Source organism: Mus caroli, unplaced genomic scaffold (assembly GCF_978045245.1).
Source record: "Mus caroli unplaced genomic scaffold, Mus_caroli_1 scaffold_1, whole genome shotgun sequence".
NCBI lineage: Eukaryota > Metazoa > Chordata > Mammalia > Rodentia > Muridae > Mus > Mus caroli.
The window spans coordinates 94372029-94394006 of NW_028227256.1; the positions used below are offsets into that span (position 1 = coordinate 94372029).

Sequence of the window (21978 nt, forward strand, 5' to 3'; positions counted from 1 at the left end):
CTCCCCCCGCCGGGCGTCGGGACCGGGGTCCAGTGTGGAGAGCCGTTTGTCTCGAGAAACGGGGTGCGGCCGGAAAGGGGGCCGCCCTCTCGCCCATCACACTGAACGCACGTTCGTGTGGAACCTGGCGCTAAACCATTCTTAGACGACCTGCTTCTGGGTCGGGGTTTCATATGTAGCAGAGCAGCTCCCTCGCTGCGATCTATTGAAAGTCAGCCCTCGACACAAGGGTTTGAAAAAAACAAAATAAAAAAAAAAACAATAAAAAAGAAAAAAAAAAAAAAGAAAACAAAGATGCTTGGACTTCAGTCTGAACCTCTTCACCTGGGGGTTCAATCTGAAGAATGGAAAGCATGACGTGTCCTTAACAACAAACACCAGTCAAAAGCCTATGTTGTTGAAAAAGTACAAACTCAAACTCAAACTCAAACTGGCTCTTGGGTAGGGGAAAAACAATTAGACAGAGATTCTGAATGGGAATAGTAGCCACACACCGGGAGCTAAACTCATTTCACATACTGTGTGTCAATATGGATGGGGCCATGGGGATGTGTGCAGTGACTTCCCTGAGGTCAGGTGTCCTTTCATTTCTCTCAGGTTTACTGCATTGCCGTTTACAAAGCCCCCACTCAATCTTGTTGGCTGTGAGGTACTACGTCAGGAGTTGGTGGGCACGCTAATGTTTCCTATCAAATAGAAGTTACCCACTAAGGTTTTTCACTTTGTGTACATGAGAGTTCACGCAGGCTTTTCTAGCATACCAAAAAAATTTTTTTCTTTCTACCTTACAAAAAGTCAAAAATACTTCCCAATACAACTAGCTGAATCTTTTCCTTTCTGCATATCTCTCTTGCTCACGGGTTATAGATTTCTTAAGTCCTCATCCATATTCCATAAGTGAGAATCAGCAATGATCGGAGGCCCTTAGAACTATTTCCTTCAACACACAAAGAAGTGGTGGTGTGCAGGCTTAAGGGCTCCACACAAAGCAGGGAGCAACGACTTACCACATTATATATTTTTAGCCTGATAATTTTTAAGCTGCAATCAAGAGCCCAAAATAATCCAACTAGATAGCTTTTGGTTTCACAGTTGAGAGAGGCCTCTGACCAACCTTTGATTTCCGGGACCTCAATGCCAGCCTTTTTAACTGATCGATGCTCCACTTCTGTAACAGCACAATAAGAAGAGAGAAGAATCAGAATCCTCTAAAAGAACATTAAAAAAACTTAACCTTGATACCAGTTTTAGTCAGTTACATAAATTTCCAAAGTCTAACTAGAGGTCAAGTCCATGAATCCTCTATAAAACCTTCTTAGGGTAGTTGAGGTAATATTTTTAATAACTTATTCAGAATAGGGTTTTTTGGGGGGATTCATAATATTACATTGTTTCTGAAATATCAGGTAGCTCTGTTTATTAGGTCCAAATGGCAGAGCTGGTAACAAAATTCTGTTTGCAAGGCCCCCACTTTCCCATTCCTTCTCACCCCTCCCAGATGGCAGTGCTGGTGACAATGTCCTAAATAGAGGGCTCAGACCTGGTAAACAGGATTGTTACTGTTGTTACACTTAATTCAGCATTCCACAGGCAGTCTGTTCTCAAAGGTCAATTATCTAGGACAAAAGCATCCAATTCCCACTTAATCTGAACAGCTGGTGCCAGTCAGAGGCCCTCTGCTGACTCTCAGATACAGTCCACTTGCTTTTCTACCATTTTGCTTCTCTCAGAGCTCCCTCCCTGAGAGAGAGCCTTGGCAGTTTGATCCCCACAGACCTTTCTTTCTACCCAAGGAATGGAATGATTCAGTTCAGTGGTTTTACCACTCCCTTGCTAACGTTGTTTGCACCTGGACAACATCTTAGAGTGAAGGTTGTTTCTTTATTTTTCTGGAAAGGTGAGTAACTTCTGGGGTAGTATAGGCTGCAGGTCCCTCACAGTCCTCACTGGATTAAGAAGTTCCTACAGGAGCTGTAAAGCAGGACTGAGAGTGTCTGTGTGGATACTTCCTGAGGTCCTGAGATCGGGAGACTCTGACTTAATCCTGGGTTATTTCCAATGTGGAACTGATACAGTAGCTCTATTGGAGTATGAGAAATAGGTGGCAGGGCCTTGGAAGACACAGAGCTGTGCTTTCATGTGACCCATGTCCTTCTATCCCCTTTTTCTGCTTCTTGGTCATAAGCTCCCTTGTGCCACATGACACTGCTGCTGTGACTTTCTTTGTAAACAACCAAGGATTGAACCCTCTGAAATCGTGAGCAGAATATGGTTTTTCCTGATGAACAGTTTTGTCACATCTGCCAAGACACCAAATGGTTGAATCTATGTGCACTATACTAATTGGGTTCTTATCTCAGAATACTAAAAGTCACTCAAAGATTAATTCAAAGCTCAAAAGTTACTGAATACAGCATTGGCCAAATGGAGACATAAAATGTACATTATATTTGATTGAAGTTCATAGTCTTAATTTTACTTTTCTTCTAACAATTTGTTTCCTTTTCTTGTTAGGACATGAATTTATGCTGTTATTGACATAATTTATTAATCAAGTTTTCATGTCCTTATTAACTCTTTACCTAATAAAACTATTTGCTGCAGGTTTAGATACCTCAAATCTATCATCCCCAAATCCTTTACTAATTACAACTATCTCCTGTTGCTTAGACTCCAAAATACTTAAAAAGCATTTCTGGATATTGGATATTTTTGGCCAAGTAAACGTTCACTGAACTTCAGATAAAGAACATTTTGATTTATAGTTTGAAACCAGGGACTACGCTAGCATACTTTTAATGATGTGCACATTGAAATGAAGGAATTCTAACATTCTTGCAAAAATACAGCGCCAGCATCCAGCTCAGGCCACAATATCTGCAGCAATCTCCCCTGCCAGATACTATCGGGTACCCTGCTGAGACACAATGAACCCCTGGCTATCAGACATCCTGGGGCCCCTTCTCATTTGTGAAGTAAGTTAACATTAAAATGGATCTTGGCTATCTAACTTGCTCCCAACCCTTTTCTCTATCTCTTGCCTGAGATTCAGAAAGCACAGCTGCGGGAGTTCTGTTGTGAAACCTCACCCTTCTATAGATAGCCATAAGAACAGATCCCACTTCTGCCTCAAGAGCTTTGTCTCCTATCTTCTGAGACCACACCATTCTGTTTATCTCTGGTGCTTCATCCTGAAGTCTCATAGCATCTCTGTCACACAATTCCTCTCCTCTGTCTCTCTGTGACGTTAATAACTTTTCTAACAAATGCCTTACTTCTCAATAATCCAGCTCAATGTCCCCTTGAAACTGCTCTATAAACCTAACATAAAGTAAGCTATTCCAGTGTTCCCTTGAATCTCCTTCCCCACCCCCAACTCTAAAACCTAACAATTTTACACTAACTGGCTAGGTTCTGATGGAGCAAATGTGTTCTTTATGTTCTGAGTTAAATAAAAATACAGCAACTCAGTATCTGGAGGAAAGCTGAGCCCTAAGTGTCAGGGAAGGATGCTGTTGTCCCTTGAAGCTCAGTGCTACAGAGAAAGAACCACATGGGGTGATACCTCGTGGCAACAAGCCAACCTCTGCTTTGCCAAAGCTGTCTCTTCCTTCTGTAACCAAGCTGGAATTAACACTGGCTTTTAATGTAACAGACATTACTTCACACATCAAAAATTTCCTGTGGAGTGTCTCTGGAAACAAGGCAATGACTGCCAGGAAAATGAAAAAAGGAAAAAAAACCAAAAAACAACAAAAAACAAAACAAACCAAAAAACAAAACCTGAAGTGGATACCAAATAAGAACCCCATCCCTTCCTCCTCCCCCTCTCATCGCTCTTCATTTCTCGTCCTTTGTAGTACAAGGAATAGAAAGCTGAAGATGCCAGACACGTGCTGAACCCCAAACCCAAACCCCCTTATATCCCTGTTTCCTATTCCCAACGTTAAAAAAAAAAGAGATCAAAAGCAAATGTTTTTGTTTCCCATTTTAAACAATAAAACAGATGGAAATTACAGACAGAAGTACTATAAAAATGAACAAATGAAAAACAAACCCAGCCTGCTTTCAGTGAGGGTGAACTTCCACACGGTATTTGTGTGTGCGTCGCCAATGTACACAGTCCCATCTTCAGAAGCCACAATATCATGAGGCATGTCAAAGTGCTGCCAAATGCAAAGGCATTTGTTATTGGGATGAGGCTGTACTTACATCTATTACAGAATGACAGAAAAATTAGACACAGCATGTGACTCAAAGGAAAGTGACCTTAATTCCCACCAAAGCAACTCCAGCCAACGGCAGCTGTTCATTGCGTCCTGACTCTGTGGGGCACAGTTCTAGACACTGAGCAAAGCAATGGGGACCTATACCACTGACTTGAAATTCTTTTAAAAACTGAAAATTCATAAGTTGTTTATTTTTTTCAGGGCAGTTGGATTTGGTACTTTGTGACTTATTTGTGTTTACTTTTTCTTTCATATTTCTCCTGTCTTTAAAAGACTGACTATTGAATGTCTCCTCAGACATATTCATACAGGGATCCTACGCATTCGGGCTCCTCTTGCCTTTAACCCTCTCTCCTACCCTAAAGTCCCCTTTCCATATTTACCATATTTATCTGCTTTAGTTTTGAGACCCAATCAGTTTAGCCAGGGCTACCCATATAGAGTTTGAACTCTCCACTGGAGTGTGGCTGACTCATGAGTGCTTATGTAATTGACAGTAGTAATGCCTGGTTTCCCACAATTCATCAGTAGCCACTAGGTCAGCAGATAGGAACCAACAGTGGAGATGAAGCTGCTCCATCTATGGTTAGCTGTAAACAGGTCCATTCTGCTTTTTTTTTTTTTTTTTTTTTTCCCCGAGACAGGGTTTCTCTGTGTAGTCCTGGCTGTCCTGGAACTCACTCTGTAGACCAGGCTAGCCTCGAACTTGGAAACCGCCTGTCTCTGCCTCCCAAGTGCTGGGATTAAAGGCATGTGCTACCACCACCCGGCTCCATTCTGCTTTTTAAGATTAAGTTTTTATTATATTAGAATTGCTGTTATATGTCTATGTCTGGGTGTAGGTATATGCATGTGAGCACAGTGTCCAAGGAGGCCAAGAAAGGGCACTGTGTCCTTGGAGGGGGAGTTACAGTAGTTGTGAGTCATCAATGTGGATGCTGAGAAGTGAACTTAGGACCTCTGCAGAAGCGACAGTGCTTTTAAGTACTGAGGTCGGGCTGATTCTCCAGTAGCTTCTATGTAGACAAGCACAGTTGCATTGGGCTCATGACTGGAATAGCCATTTCATGCCCAGCAGATGCATTCCCTAGCCCTTCTCCCTATCCTCTAGCTCTTTCTACTTCCTCTTCAGCAGTATTCCCTAAGCCAAAAATATTATTGCTGATCATTTAGCCCTCATTTTTTCTGGGCACCTTGAGCAGTCCCATGCCTCTTCCTCCAGTACTGTTCACTGAAAAGAAAGACTATAGAACGGAAGACCCAGACTTAAGTTTACACCATCACTGCCACCTCATTTTTTAAACAAAGATGCCCAAAATACACACATGAGAAAAGAGTATTTTCAGCAAGTGGTGTTGTTACCTGAGTGTTCACATAGAAGAACGAAACCATCTTTATTAGTCTTACTGCCCTAGTACCCTTATGCTAACATTAAGAGGGAACAAACATTCAGATGTAAACATTTCTAAAGACTGCTGTAGTAGAAAAGAAAGATTCACATGATGTGAGGGAAGAAGCAACAGAATATGCCCACAGAAAAGGCAGTGTAAAACTTTACCTTTGACCTTCGACTTGAATCATAACATTATTTCTTTTACCTAGAATTTGAATCTTTATAATGATGAACTTAGTAAGTAGAAATTCTGAGAGATCTATAAGCCTGTTTCATTTTACAGAATCAATCTAGAATACATCTCCTGTGTATGTGGGGTGATATTATAAATTGTTTTCTGAAAGGAAGAACAAATTTTGCTTCAGCATGGACTCTCTTCAGGTTCCATGTCCTGACTGTACCTTACTCCTCATGAATTTGGTGACTGCTGATATTTAGGAACAATGCGCTGTGAAATTCTAATTCAGACCTACTCATATTATGAGTGGAAGTCTTTCGCTTATTGCTCAGTCTTGATGTGTAGATATACAATTCAATTAAAAGTTAATAACATACTTGATACAGTACACTATCACTAACAGAATAAGAAAGCCAAGCATAAGACAAACTGTAAACCGGAAAGAACAGTAATAGTTTTCTTTTCTTAATCAATAAGTATGAGGAAGTTAGCTCACAGAAGAATAGCTCTAAAGATGGGATAATCAATGAGAATTCAAATCACTGCAGGTAAAATATGTACCCTTAATGTAATGACTTCCTTCTAAAAGATGCAATAATTTCAATGTGATGTACATTGCTTTTCAGATAAAATATCTTCTGAAAAACTTATGCTTGCAATCTATAAACAGAGACCCACAAGAAGAGAACCCGAGATGAAATCTTTAGTTCGTGTTACTTCACTTTGTTTCAGATTCCGTAACCTTTTCTAACAAAGGTGGACTAAGGAGGAGGCTGTGTCCTATCTTGTGCATAATTTTATCCTTAAGATCTAGTATAAAACTGACAGTAAACTTTGATAGAATCCAAACTGTCCATCTTCTTACAGACAGATTTCTAAATTCTGTGACATAGTTCTTTTTTTCTCATCTTGTTATCCTAACAGGCAACTTAAGAATTATGATAACAAGACATTCTTTGTTCAATGACTTGTGATAGTTACATTTTGACCTAAGTAAACCCAATAAACCCTTCTATATTTGGAAAAACAGCCCTTGCCTAAGCATTTTAACAGGCTGCCTTTTCTACAGATGATGGACCCCTGGCACATGCCTGCAGTGTTTGTGAGTATTGTGATCACCCTGACAATTATTCCGCATATACAATACAGTGGGAAGACAAATGCCCATGGAATGCTTACCTGTGGTCACTGCGTGTGTAAAAAGTACTGTTACAATATACAGTGGCAAATTACTGTGGAGCCTTTAACCACTCACCTAGCCAAGGCTTTAGCATTTGAACAGATTCTACAAAGCACTGTGCTCCATTCTTGGTATTTAAAAAAAAAAAAATTGTACTACCAATAACAAAAAACAAGCTTCCTACTTGTGCTAAAGAGAACTATAATAGTACATTTATAATGTGATTTCTTCACTACTTGAATAAAACCAGGAAAAATATCTGTCTGTCCATCTATCATCTGCCAATCAGCATATCTATATTGACTCGCTAAGTACAGTCAGTTTAAGCTTGCCATCATATACGGAATATACTACAAAATTAGAACTGTACAGGCTAATGTTCATCTGGAAATACAGACATTTAGGGAAAGACAAGGACATTTATTTTAAGTAAACATAATAACAAGATATGACTGTCCACTCAGCTAAGAAAGTTGTCCATCTTCTATGTTTAAAAAATTAAATATTGATATTCTTATTTTAAATGTCTTATAAAAACTCAGCTAGGCAGTGCATATAAGTACCTTGCGAACTGGTTTGAAAACATCTATAATTTCCCCACTGGAAAAGTTCATCACAAATCCTTGCACGGGTTCTTGGTCTCCAAAGTAAGGCTTCCCATTTACTGCAAAGAGAAAACCTGTGGGAAAAAAGGCATAGTCTTTCTTTAAAATATGGATTAATATTGGTGTTGAAATAGAAGCACATCATATACATAAGCAATATAGTTAGGGTCAAACCTGGTCCCTATATTTGCCAACAATGAAAAATTCTTAGCAGTGAGTTATCAGATCTGGGCTAAACATATTAGATGATCAACCTCTGTATATAAGAAAATAAGAAGCTGGAGTGCCTGATCCAGGTAGGAAGCCATAAGAAATCAGGACACACAGTTACTGATGTACATGTATACTGGCATAGGCTTAGATATAACAGGGATCCTCAGTAGGAATGGGGAAAATTTAAGTTATCAAAGCCAATGAGTTCAGAGCATCTGATCATGTTTTGAAAACTATGTAATGTCTATCTGGCTAAAGCAAGAGTAGGAGGAGAATGCAAAGAAGTTAAGGGAATTGCAGTACAGAAAAAATAATCTGATTTTAGACAACTCTTGTAACATGAGATATAAATTTCAGACAGCTAAAGACAAACTGTCACAGCAAAAATCTAAGCCCCTTCCCATGAACACACTTTGCAGTAAAACTACATTTCTTTGTATATAGTGAAATAACAGAAATGGTGATGTCTTAAATAATTCAGAGGTCTGCATACTGCATTTTCAAAGAACACATTAAAGAATAGAAGAGGCTGAGAGTATAGTTCAATGGTAGAGTGTTTGCCTGGCATGCATGGGTTCTATGTTTGGGCCTGAGCATCGCAAAGCCTAAAAAGTACATGTAATGCTAAACCTATGGTCAACATATTTTCATCTCTTTAAAAAGGATTGTAGAGATTCTTAAAATATTTTCTATAACACAATCCATTCTGAGCGTAAACCATTGCTACAGGATACTCTCACTTACATTCTAACTTGAGTTCTTATCTTTTTCCAGATTTTAAAAATATATATTAAATATCTATTTAATTACCTTCTTTACTAATTGAAATTTCTTGACAAATTAATTCTTTGAATGTGAAGTAAAGCTAACTTAAATGTCTCTCTTTTTGACATTAATGAGGGTCTTTATGTATTTATTTTTGCATATTCCTCAGGGAACACAAACTTGTTCCTTACCCAGTCACCCGGCTCTTTGATTTCATGCCCTAGTTGAATAAGAGGTGTATCTATTAAAGGGGGGGGGGCTATAGTTAATGTTTGATAACACAAAACTAGTTATTTCAAGATATGTATAAACTCTTACTTAAAATATTAATTGCCTTAATACATATTCAAAGAAAAATTATGGTAATTTATTTTGTCATGTGAATTGTGCACTTTTTATTTTATGAGTGGAATTTTTTTTCAAATTTCATTTGAAAACTTTTACAACCTTTACAGTTTATATGAAAATGTTAAAGAAATCAAGATTTTATTGGTTGTTTCTCCTGGCATTTAGATACAAGTTCTGTTTTTTTACATTTTTCTCTGTTTTAAATCAGTTGGCCAGTGTGGTGGTGAATGAAATGACTGCCATAGGCTCATAGGGTGTGGCATTATTAGGAGGCGTGGCCTTGTTGGAGGAAGTGTGTCACAGGGGTGGGCTTTGAGGTTTTAAATGCTCAAGCCAGGCCCAGTGTCACTTTGTTCTTCTTGATGCCTGTGGATCCAGATATAGAAAGCTCAACTACCTCTCCAGCACCATGTCTGCCTGCATACTGCCATGCTTCCCACCAGTACAATAATAGAATAAACCTCTAAAGTGTAAGTTAGCCCCAGTGAAATGTTTTCCTTTTTAAGAGTTGCCATGGTCAGTCATAGTGTCTCTTCACAGCAACAAAATCCTATGACAGGACTTTTTCAAGAAATGTGAAACAGAAGTAATTTGAATGTGATTCTATTAGATATATAACATCTTTTGACAGTGTGAAGGCAATATTAATCATTTAATTACTAGATCAAATGATTATAAATACAGAGGAATCAGTGCTTGGGAATATTTTAAACCCAATACAAACAGCTGGTAACTTCTTTGGGAGTCCATTATTTCTGCAAAAGGAATAGTGCATTTAAGTTCAAGTGATTTACAATGCAGTAATAGTTTTAAGATATTTCAGATCTGATCTATAAAGCACCTTGTGCTGACTAATAAAAAAGTTATTTAAGAAGCACATTGAATAAAATAACTGCTAAGGGCAGAAGAGGACCTAACAAAGCACACAATAACAATGAAATACCTGGTATATATGAGATTGCAAAGACATTCCTTCCAAAGGACGCATGCTTAATCTCTCTCACAAATTCTTTGGTGTCAGTTTTGAAACATTGGATCCGGCCATTTTCCCTGTCTGCCACACACAACTGATCCAGGTGAGGCACAAGGGCCAAACTGTGAGGAACACTGAACTGCCCTGGCTTAGGACTGCTCCCAGAAGACTCTACAGGACAAAGAAAAGCCACAGTTGCACCATTCATAAGGTCTTTCATAGTCTGATGCAACAGCTATATACATTTCCAAATTCATGAAAATACACCATTTACATCCATGACGTACAGAAACATTACAGATTTTAAATGATGACAACCAAAACCATGTCTATTTTTTGGTCCTACTGACACAGAATTCTGATTGGAGAGCATGGGCAGTGATGGGTACCTTCTCCCCACTGGGTGATGAACTTCCCGCTTGGTGAGAACTGCACGATCCGACTGTTGCAGTAACCATCTGACACGAAGACAGCTCCAGTCCTGGGCTCCACCGCCACATCAGTGGGCTGGCAGAAGTGATTTTGGTCGCTGCCAGGTTGCATGGTCCTTCCGAGAACTAAGAGAGGGCCTTCTTGGCTACGTGGTTCCAATTTGAACACCTTAAAAACAACAACAACAAAAGCTTTACCTACTGTCATAATTATCTTTCACACACCACACGCAAACACACACACACACACACACACACACACACTCACACACACGAGAAAGAAGATTTGAACAAGCAGTGAGAGTATGGGAAGACATACTCTTCTTATTCAAAGGAAGATGCTTCTAAAATTAGACAGTACTCCCAGGATCATCCAGTCTAATTCTCGTTTCACAGTTAGACATATGGAAATTAAGTTATTTTCCCAGAGCCATCTAGTTAATAAATAGCGAATAGGAAACTATTTATCTCCACCTCCATTTTGTCTTCTTCAGCCAACCTGACACTGATCACAACAGCACACGAGGCATCGGTGTTCACAGAACGTGTTTGAAATTGCTCGAGAGAACATGTTAATGACTCACGTCTAAGTCGTTGGAGCTCCGGCTTTTTCATTCCTATTTCTATTAGCTCCGCATCATCGTTATAACATTTAACAAGCTTATCTTACGTGGGTGTGAAGCCATTACACAGTTCTGTGATTGAAATACAATATCTTTTGGAAAGGACAAATGTTTGATTTTTCTTAAATACTTAATACAGACTTTCCTTTAATTTATAGAAAATTCAGAAGGTTCAGGAAAGAAATCATCAAACATAAGCAAGAATAAAAAAAGAAAGGAAGAAAAAAATAAATAAGATCTAATGGCAAAGGAAATAATGGGCCACATGGAAAGGGAAGAGGAAGTGGGAAGGGCTCTACAGATATTACAGGGAAGATACACACGGGACTGTTAGCATCCTGTGAGCCCAAGGGAGAAGAGAGACTTAATCCCATGTTACCCATGCACAGCTCAAAAAAAAAAATGCTCAAGTGAAGATTGATTTAGGCTGAACATGAATGCCTCCTACATTCTTCTATCAGAATCCTAATTCCTCTCATGGTGGGAGCTGAAAGGAATGAGGCCATCATGGTGAAACCTCATGAGAGAGGTTGCTATTTGTGCAAGAGGAGACAGAAGTTTGCCCTCTTTGTTTTCCCGGTGAAAGGACACATTGAAAAGAGGCCTGTCTGAAACCCAGGAGGGGACCCGCAGCAGAACCCTGTCATGTGAGTACCCTCATCTCAGGGGCCCAGAATTTAGATCTGTGAGAAATGAATTTTTGGTTGCTTACAAGCCACGGAGACTGTGTTGCTCCATAATAGCACACAGAACTTACTAAGACATGACTATCCCACTTTTTGGTACTAATTTTTTTTTGCCATAGAAAAAGTTTTAATGAAATTTAGAACATTTTGAAAATTAAAATGTCTTAGCTTTCTAAGTGAATACTGCCAAGCAAGAATCTCACCTGATGGAGAGCCACATCCGTGACCCAATAATTTCCATCTGTATCTATGCTCAAACCATGTGGTAAATAAAACCTGCAAAACAGACAGACAAACAAACACTGTCACAGTTATAGTTATCCAGGCACAGATGCGAAGGATTTAGTTCTACTTAAACCATAGAGCACTACACTTTTATAAAATAGGAACAGCATATATGCATCAATATAGAAAAGATCCAAATGAACTGTGAAGCGAATTGTTAGAATAGGCAGAGACCTGTGACAACGCCTAAGCAGGAGTTAGTCAATCCTATTAAGACCGACAAATGAAGGTGACATAAAATTATTAATATTTATTTTAAAGTATGCCATATGAAGCAGTACAGATAACATCAAGTTCGGAGCAAGATTTCACATAATAAATACTAATGTTTCAAAATATGCACAGTCCAAAGTGCCTTGAGAAATAACAGTGTAGTTTGAATACTTAAAACATACTACATCAAAAATAGTGTTATGGGTTGTTTGTTTGTTTGTTTGTGCACACACGTGTATGTAGTCAGAGGGTGATATCAGGTATCTATCTTTATCCATTTCCACTTTATTTTTTAAGATAGGTCCTCTCATTAGATGTGGAGTTTGCCAATTGGCAAGATTGGCTGTTCAGAAATTCCTAGGGGTCCTCCTGACTCAGTTTCCCTGCCCCAGCTTGGCCCTCGGACTGGGGTTACCAATGTCCACCATGTCCTCCTTTTATGTGGACTCTAGGGATCCAAACTCTGGTTGTTATGGTGAAGACTTGGCTTCCTGACCTCTCTCTCCAGCCCGATGACATCACGTCCACATCAAAGCTCATGAGTGTGACTTAAAAGCTTTAAGACTGGCTATGGAAGATAATGAACAAGAAACATAATAATGTTCAAAGGGGTGTGACCCTCCAGGCACAGCAAATAGGTGAGCTGGTTAATCATTAGAAAGGTCAATCTATTTAGCATATCTAACTGATGCAGACAGACCCATGGGATTAAAAATCAGAGTTAGTTAACACATGGGAAATACACTCAGGTGGTCCTGTTCAAACACCACCTCAGAACCCAAGTCTCTTCTGTCTGTTTCTAGCCTCAGTAGGGCATTGGCATCAGGAATTTTTATTTTTCATGGGCCAAGTGCATAATGCTTTGATCTAGACTAATTAACTGAACTAGATTCCCGTTCTGGCCACTGAAAGACAGGCTTTGATTTGCTTGCAGCATTGACAGCACATGGTTGGCCAAGATGACTTAGCAGCAGTTATCCCACCTCCTTCCATGTTGATCCTGTTCTGAGATGGGCTGTCTCTGACATCTCTAAATACACAGGCTCACACTGTAGAGATAGTATTATAATTTGCCTCCTGACTTATCTGAAAATACTATTAAAAATAAAAACCCTAGGCTTTATTATAGCAATCTCTATTGGTAGCTGCATCTAAACAGAGGCTATCTGCCTTTCAAAGAAACTGGCCTGGCCGTCCCTGGGCTTAAGCAGATGGAGTGGGGGCAGAGTCTTGGAAGCTGCCAGGTTATAATGGGTCAGGGTAACTCTGGAAGCAGGTGTCCCTTTCTCTCAATGACCATGAATATTAGCCAACTGGTTTTGCCTGCCAAATGCCATCTAGGAATTAGACCAAATAATGAGTGGCTTTCAGATCCAAATTACATGTGTGAACTAAGCTAAAAATGGGATTTGTTTAGTCTTCACTTTTTGATGGGAAGAGAAGTCTTTTGTTCTTACCAGTGAGTACTTAGTGAGTTGAGTATATAATTTTTATGGTAAGGATTAAAACAAAACCTATCAGTCTAGCTGACCAAGAGTTTACTTCATCATATATATCAATAGCTGCTTCAATCCTGAGTATGAAAGTTACCTGGAAAGTTATAATAGCATTACCTACAGCCCAGACAGGTTGAATTTTTAAAAATTACAAACTGGAAAACCAATATTATTTATATGTGTGACATATAAAGATGCATGCATATAACCCATTGTATTTAAATCTAGCTAATTAATCTAGGATATTAAAATACTTTTTGTAGTAAAAAATATTTGCAATTTTTCCTTAGCAATTTTGGAAGAAGACATACAAATGGACACTTTTCTATAAGGATAGTTTTTTTTTTTTGAGTTTCATAGATGATTCTAACATTCAGTGATGTTTCAGAACCATTTGTTTAGAAAGCCCAAGAACAGTGCTCCAATTTGACTCCTGTTAAAGGTGGCTTTGCTCCATATTCAGGACCTAATGATGTATTTTATACCCAGCACAGGTGTGACAGCTTGAATAGCACCTAAGCCATTTTACTCACAGATTCTTGCCGCTGGACTGGAGTATTTCAGCTTTATTTGGGTCAATGACCAGGATGGTATCTTCTTCAATTGGTCCAAGACCTCTTTGTTGGTAAACGAACTTGCTGTCAAAAGAGCTAAACAAATACATAAAAATGGAATATTAACAACCCACAATTCTGGGGCACTTGAGAAAAGCAGACCACTGACTTGAGAACCTTGATACAAACTCAGAGGGGCTGGAATGCACTTGACGTCATGGTCTCTGGAGATGAATTATGAACCATCATGGATGGCCATTGTGTTGTGGCATTGGCTTCGGTGGGCCATGCAGCCTCAGATTCACCAGGCCAAAGTAAGAGCTCATTTATACATTGGAGTTTGAGAAGCCATGATCCAGAGCTGCCATGGCAACAAGAACTTCTTAAAAAGCTTTCCACAGTTTATAAATCAGTATTTTATTTATGGTTATAGGAGGCTTACTTATTTTAACCTCTCTGTAATAATTACACGGGGACAGGAGGAATAAGAAAGATCATTGTACTAGCCAAAGGTAGAACATGAGAACACAAAAGAAAATAAATAGAACATTCACAATATTTCAATACAACGAAGCAGAATTTATTATTGAAAAAATACACTTAGAGACACAAAGCTGCTTCTCTTTCTAGCATCTTTTCATTAGTGCAAAATGGATAATTTGTTTCAAATGAATATAGTAATTTCTGCTTCTTAAAAACTTAGCATCTTCTGGGTTATAAACTATAATATAATATAAATATAAAATATAATAGACAATATAATAGGCATATATGCATTCAAATAGTAATAGTTTTCCTTAGAATGCCAGTTTTATCAGATACTGTATTTCAATTCTTGTTTCAAAAATTTATATTAGCTCCTCCTCATCCTGAAAGGATGCATTCCTAGACCTCAGGAGTGCCTGCAGTCACAGACAGTACCAAACCCTGAGTCTCAGACACTTGTTCCTACTTCTTTTTTCCTAGCCACATTGTGAGAAAGCTTCACTTATAAACTGGGAACATCAATAGACGAAAGAGCAATAACTAGCAAGAAAATAAATATGATGGAATTTTGAAATTTAAAGCATCCTGGCTCCTAGGATTTGGGGCCATTTTTAAGTACAATAAGGATGAGTTGAGCAAAGCACACTGATACTGTAGGTTGGGTTGTGAGAGAGCTGCTAAGTGACTAGTGGGTGGGCAATGGATCCTGTGTGCAGATGAGAGTCAAAGAGATGATTCAAGTCTTGGGCAAGATGGAAGGAGATTTTATCACACTGCTCAGTATACCACACTATTATAGTTTTATGATGTATAACTATTCCTTTCTAGAATTTTCCATTTATTAATTTTGGATTGGGTTAACTGCAAGCATTTGAAACCACAGAACGTAAAAGCTCAAATAAGGAGACTATTGCATGTTTCCACGGGATGTGACAGAGACGAGCTGCTAACCAAGCTTATGTAGCAAAGATGTAAATGACCCAAATATCAAGAAACCATTTTATGTGTTCAAAACCAAAGCATTGAATCAGCACACAGAGATGTATGACCACATCAACTATAGATGTGTGCTTTCTTTTCATTCAACTAAGTAATCAAAAGAAAACTTGGAATAACACCAAATATCTGTCATGATATATTGACAACTTGGGAAGGTGACAGACTGCTCAAATCCATCACTCATCCATTTATTAGTTGGTTTATTTATTTATTTATTCTTTGTGAAACCAGTAAAGAGGTCCCAGTAGGAGCATAGAAAGTTTTAAATCATACCATCTTGCAATTAAAAATATCCATCATATAATTATCTGAACTTCTTGACTAGCAAGGTCTTTAGGGTACATTTTTCCTGAAAGATAGCCATATGCCCCTGTAGTTGTTCTTATTAATGATGTATTCAATTGAACACAAAATATTGATTTAACTTTGTCAGCCTAAAACTTAAGTAAAACTTTTGTTGGCATAAGCTATCATGTGTAGTTAAAACCACCCAGCACTATCCAGAAAAGAAACATATATTTACAAAACATTTGCAGCAGCAGTTATAATGACTCTTTTATATAATGAAATATATTTTATTTTATTTTTCTTTATTGTTTTAGAAATTAGTGTATAGTCATCATACAAGATGATGGATATTTCAATATAACATTTTCATACATGTCTATCATGTATTTTGATTTTGTTTATATTCACCTTCATGTGACAGTTGCCTTGTTCCAAATACATACAATTCTAGTTTCACGTTATATAATACTTTAAACTGCTATTTTGCATGAGAGAGAACACATGATATTTGGCTTTCTAATTTTTAGTTGCTTTGCTCAATACTCATTTCTTACAAGTGACATAATTTTGTCCTTCAAGGGTGAGTAAAATTCCATTGTCCACACATGCTACATTCTCCTGGTCCATTCATTTGCTCATGTGCATCTAGGCTGATTGCATAAACTGACGATTTATGCCCTTTGTAAGGGAGATTTGAGATGACCTTACATTCTCACAGTTGTAAGATATGGCACAGAGCTTCTGAGTATACTATATTCCCGTTCCTCAGTAATGGCATTTTGTAAAGTTACACAGAACATCCTGGCATTGGCAGGCCTACTGCTCATGATTTGATTTCCCTGTCCCTTTTATATTCCTTAAAAATGTTATTGATACTTCAGGTTTTGCTGCTTGGGTGTGGAATATATGGGTACATTCCTTTTCTGACTGCTTAGCAGTAGGTAATATGAAAGATTCTCAGCCTTCACAATTCTTACCAAAGTGCTGTCCATTTTGCATGGAGTGAGTATGCTGACTCATCATTAATAGCTCGTAACTGTGGCGCTCGAATGGCCCATTGTGTCTCTTCACAAAGCAGCAGCATATCAGACCTCAGCACACCTAATTCTCTATCTCCCCTCTGCAGAGTAATAAGCTACAGCGAGCACAGTGTATTTACCTGCAGCTGCTTTCTCTTATAATGGGTTGTAGTAAATCTGTAATTTAACTGCATCTTTTCTGTTTGTTCACCACCAATCTCTGATCATGTAATATTTTTAAAAACAAGTAACAAAACCAAAACTCCTTCAACTTAACTGATAAAGAGAAATAAGGATTTTTCCTAATTGTGAAGGCCATCCTTACTTTCCATCCCTAAATTAAAAAAAATATAATTATTATTTTCTGCTTTTCCCAGACCCAAGATACTGGGCTTGACTTCTGAGAATAAAAGCTGTGTCAATGAACAGAGATAAATAATTCAGACTCAGAGTCCTATGCCAGTCAGGTCAAAAGAGAATGGGGTAGCCGATGAACAGCTTGGTGAAGAACAGCCCTTTGTGAAATGCACTGTCCTGAACTGCACATAATGTAGACAATCATCTGCTAAGAAACTTGTGTTCCTGAACAGACACAACTTGTGTGGTGGCATCTACTTGTATAGTTGAGAAACATCACATGAATTCAGGGAACACTCTGGTGGTCTGGTATGGTAGGAAACTATAAAATGGCAAACTGAAAGAAAATACTAACAAAAGCTAACAATACAAAGTAAATTAATCTGATCTGCATAACCATAATATGGAATGATTCAAGCCCTCAGCTTTCTCAGCTTATCAATATGTATTTCTCAATACCTTATGTTAGTATAGCAGTTGAATACTGGGGTTTTTTTGTCTGATTTTCTAGGTCCACATACATTTATGTCATTTCTGTGTAAAAATGGCATCTTACATACTGAATTACTACTTTTCACAGAATTACATTTATTTTACAGATTATTGCTACAGTTGTGCTGTAGCCAAGAAGTCTCAGTGAGTATGTTCTTGAATTAATGAGGGAATCTCTTTATGTGCCCACCCACAAACAAAGAAAAAGGGAGTCCAAAGGAACGAAAACAAAATTCAAATATTAGAGAAGCTACTTATATTAATATCACTGAATTATAGCTATTTACCTTTAGTTATGGGAGTGAAAACTAAGGAAAGTAAAGTTCTTAGGAGACAATGTAGCGTCAAAGGCATTAACCACAATTCCATGGGCCTGACCCTTCCATTTAACATCCCTTAGCAGATGTCTGTACGTTTAAACTGGCAGCACCAAGAGACATTTGGTTACTCAAATGATTGGTTGTCTTTCCTAATCCTTTCACTTGGGATGTCATGAGACTAACAGCTGCTCTCGGGTGTTACACAGGGCAAATAATAAAGGCACAGGCTCTGTTTCTGAAATGAGAAAACTGCACAACCCCTCCCCCCCACACAGCCAAATAAAATAGTTTATAAACTCTTTTGTAATTTAAAAAAAGGTAACCCTTGAACAGCTCACAAATGGATGTCAGATTATAGAGCTAGCTATATCGTTGCTATAGCAAACTGATTATTTAGTGTTTTAAAGCCGCTACCCCCCACTTCTGTGCTGCAGAGAAGTCTTTATTTCAACCACATTTAACTTTTCACGGGGCATAATAATGCCCTGCACATTTCACACAGTGCCCGGAGCACTGACGGATTCTGTATGCTTCTCTGAAAAAGCACGCAGTTGCAAAGACTGAGCAGTGGCCTATGGGCGGGAATTCAGTTCTTTATTTTAACAGTGTGAATTCCCCATTAATGATTTTGCACATTAGCAGCTAATCAAACAGTTTAGATAAGCCCGGCAAGAAATACTTTTCCATATTCACACACAGACAAAGTGCCAGAAGAAGTACAAAATAAACTTAGGCGCCATCAATCAAAATTAAGGGAATGCAAAATAAGTAATAACATGAAGAAAGAAGCAGCATGCTGTGGTAATTACATAAATTAAGAAGCTGGGAGAAGAACCATAAGTTTTCAATTGAACAAATAAATAAAAATGTGCCTTCACTGCTAGGGGAGCAGCTTATAAGGCCCCTTACAGTGGGGGTGTGTTTAAAATAGTATGTTAAAAACATTCTGGATGCACACTTGGTTTGGAAAACCCCTGTGATAAGGAAAAAAGGAAGACAAAGAAACCAGTGTAGCCATTTGGTATTCTGACTGGCCTAGACCTGGGGCCCCCAATAAGCAGTTAAGAGAATGTGGAACCAGATATTAAGAGCCCAGGGCTCTAGATCTTGTTCAGTCAATATTACTACCGGGCACAAATGATGTAACCAAATACATATTGTTAATAGGCAACATTAGACAATTATTAAAACCCCCACTTTGTTTTAGGCAAGGCACTGATACGCCAGCAGGTCAAATCTCTTGATATATATCTCAAAGCTATGAAGCAGGCACCAAGTCAAAGTCACTGTCACCTGTCTCTGTAAACATGGTTGCCTTTCTTTGAGTCTGACTTCATTAGGCTGGACAGTTTCCATGATTCCAAATACTGCACAGGTGTAAAAAAGGGAGAATAGTGACCCGATGATGCAGAAAGAGTGACATGAATGTGGGAGAAGAGGGCTTTTGGGATCTGGGTGACTGCAATATGGCAGAAAGGAGGAGAATATGGAAACATTCCTTTCCTAGAACTTACCTTTCTCTCAGATGCAGGGAAATTCAGAATGTTTGAACTGTGTTGTTTGGGTCTCAGCTAAAATATTATATGCCCCCTTACATGTACGACACACAGACACACACATACACACAGGCACACACACACACACACACACAGATACATACACATGCACATACATACACATACAAATATATATAGACTCATGCATGCAGACATGTACAAACACATTGATGACATAAGCATACAACTCTAAACCCTTAAAAATCATGGCAGAGATGTTAAGTTTAGTCAAGGGTTTTCTGTTGAGATATCCCGGATGCTACTCAACCACAGTTGAGTTGAAGGAAGGCTCAGAAACAAACCTTTGGCTTTGGTAATGCCTTCTGAGGAACAGGCTAGGAGCAGCCTTCCTGAGATAAGAGTTACCTTGCTCCTGCTGGGAGGGAGGCTTTTCAAGTCTAAAGGATGCTAGCTGCCTCAATGTTAGGGCAGATGGGAGGCTCTTTAAAGTCTCATTATTCCCTTCTGGTAACAGGCACTTCTTATTTCTGCTCTAAGAAACATTTTAAAAGTAGCCATGTTGAGGCTGGAGGAAAGTGGAAATCAAAGCAAGAAAGGAAGGTCATTTTTCTGGGTGTTGAGTGGTTTAGGGTTTTTATTAATTTCTTTTGGGTTGGCCTCGTGTTTTCAAACAGCTTAAGTAGAAGGGTTAGGGTTGAGATGGGGTTGTCAGGGTGCAGCTAGCCAGGACAACCATTGCAATACTGTTGCAATAGCTCAAAGGAGCTTGGCTGCTGAGTGTTAGAAGTTGAGAGCTGCAGGTTCTGTTGGATACATAGAAAGGATCCCTTCCTAGGAACCAAGAGATAAAACGACTTAAGTTTGATTTAGAGCGAGCCTTTGCCTTGTGGTGCTTAGCATTTTGTTGTGCTGAGAAACTGGATAGGAAAGATTTCAAGGAAAATGAACATAAGATTTGGCATGTGGCTTCTGGGCTGAGATCTAGTAAAGGCTTGTTCTAGTCTGTGAACAGTACAGCAACAAGAAGGCAAGCTCAAACCACCTTTAACTCTAGCATCTCATCAGCACGCCCACATTCTGGAAGAAGGCCTTACCTTTGTGCAATGAAGGAAAACTATGTTTTCTTTCTAATTTATACCAATTCATATGTACAGAGAGGGTGGTCATGCATGACCACGCAAACAACAGAAGCTAAAGTTTTTTTTTGAATAAATCCAAATCAAGAAAAAAGAGAACAAAAACAATCAAGAATCAAACAAACAAACAAACCACTTCAGAGTAATCTGTTGTTTCTGATCTTCTTCATGAATAATAGAGAAAAAATGGCCTGGAAGCTGATATCTAAGTGATACTGAAGAAGTCTTCAAAATTATGAAAGGGAAGATTAGTTATGGTAAGCAGGTAATGCCAGGGAGGGAGAGAGACTGTAAATATTCTTATCTGTAAGAAAGAAAGCTTAGGAGAAAGGTAAAACATAGTGAGTCAACTTTCTTCTAAGTTTTCAACAGCAACCATTTTCCACGGCAAACACATGCGTCTTGGTGGTGAGTGCGCTCCCACATGATTCTGGGTACCGAGATGAATGACAGGGATGAGGCAAAAGCAGCTTTCTAGCGAGGACTGCCACAGAAGCTGTGAAGAATGTTCTAGTGGAGAACACCCTCTTCTCCCCTAAGCCTGGGTTGGTTCCTTCTCCACGCTTGCCTCTGCGACCCTTCTTTGCTACTGAACTATTCCAGCCTCTGCTGTTTGCTCGGAATGAATATGATATGAAAATGGAAAACCTGGACTCTGTCCAATTTTAGTTTTTGCCAGATGAGACTGTCTCAATGGGAGAAAATGATGCTGTAATTTTCTCGTCTGGCATAATGTGGTAAGAAATCCATGCAGAAAATGTCGCAATATTCATTAAAATGAAGACGATGCCACAATGAGTAGTGATAGCCTGCTTTTAAAAGCACTTGTTAAAAGACCATTAGATGTTCAATAACCACCAAGCCAATGTACCAGGGTGCATGACAGGCATGCTGAGACCATTGTTTGGTTTGGGCTCCCAAGCAATAGCTTCCTTATATTCAATTTGTGTGACAACTAGAAAGAACAATTAAACTGCAGTAAAAGTATTCATCTGTTTTGAAATGTGGATTAAATTTCATATTCAACTGCATAAAAGAACTCATCTATGTATGCTTGACAGAATGAGTTACCACAATTTGAATCAAGAGCTCATAGAAGGAGGAGTAGAGCCTCAATTTCCCAGCTGAGCTTCTACGCTTGTACATGTGAAAGGAAAATAGGCATTAAGATTTGTAGAAAATACATTTAAAA

The 21978-nt window shown here is 38.7% G+C and overlaps 1 protein-coding gene across 10 annotated transcripts in view; it reads right to left on the bottom strand.

Annotated features, from left to right (window-relative positions):
* Pam (peptidylglycine alpha-amidating monooxygenase) overlaps positions 1-21978 on the bottom strand; it is a 271195-nt gene that overhangs the window by 9405 nt on the left and 239812 nt on the right. For all 10 annotated transcript variants that reach the window (XM_085839864.1, XM_085839854.1, XM_029480198.2 and 7 more), the window contains 7 exons: positions 14152-14268; positions 11828-11900; positions 10274-10484; positions 9855-10055; positions 7544-7659; positions 4058-4166; positions 1115-1168 (listed from right to left, as the gene is read on the bottom strand). In XM_085839864.1, the coding sequence (XP_085695990.1) occupies positions 1115-1168; positions 4058-4166; positions 7544-7659; positions 9855-10055; positions 10274-10484; positions 11828-11900; positions 14152-14268 (881 nt within the window). The remainder of the gene's footprint in view (positions 1-1114; positions 1169-4057; positions 4167-7543; positions 7660-9854; positions 10056-10273; positions 10485-11827; positions 11901-14151; positions 14269-21978) is intronic.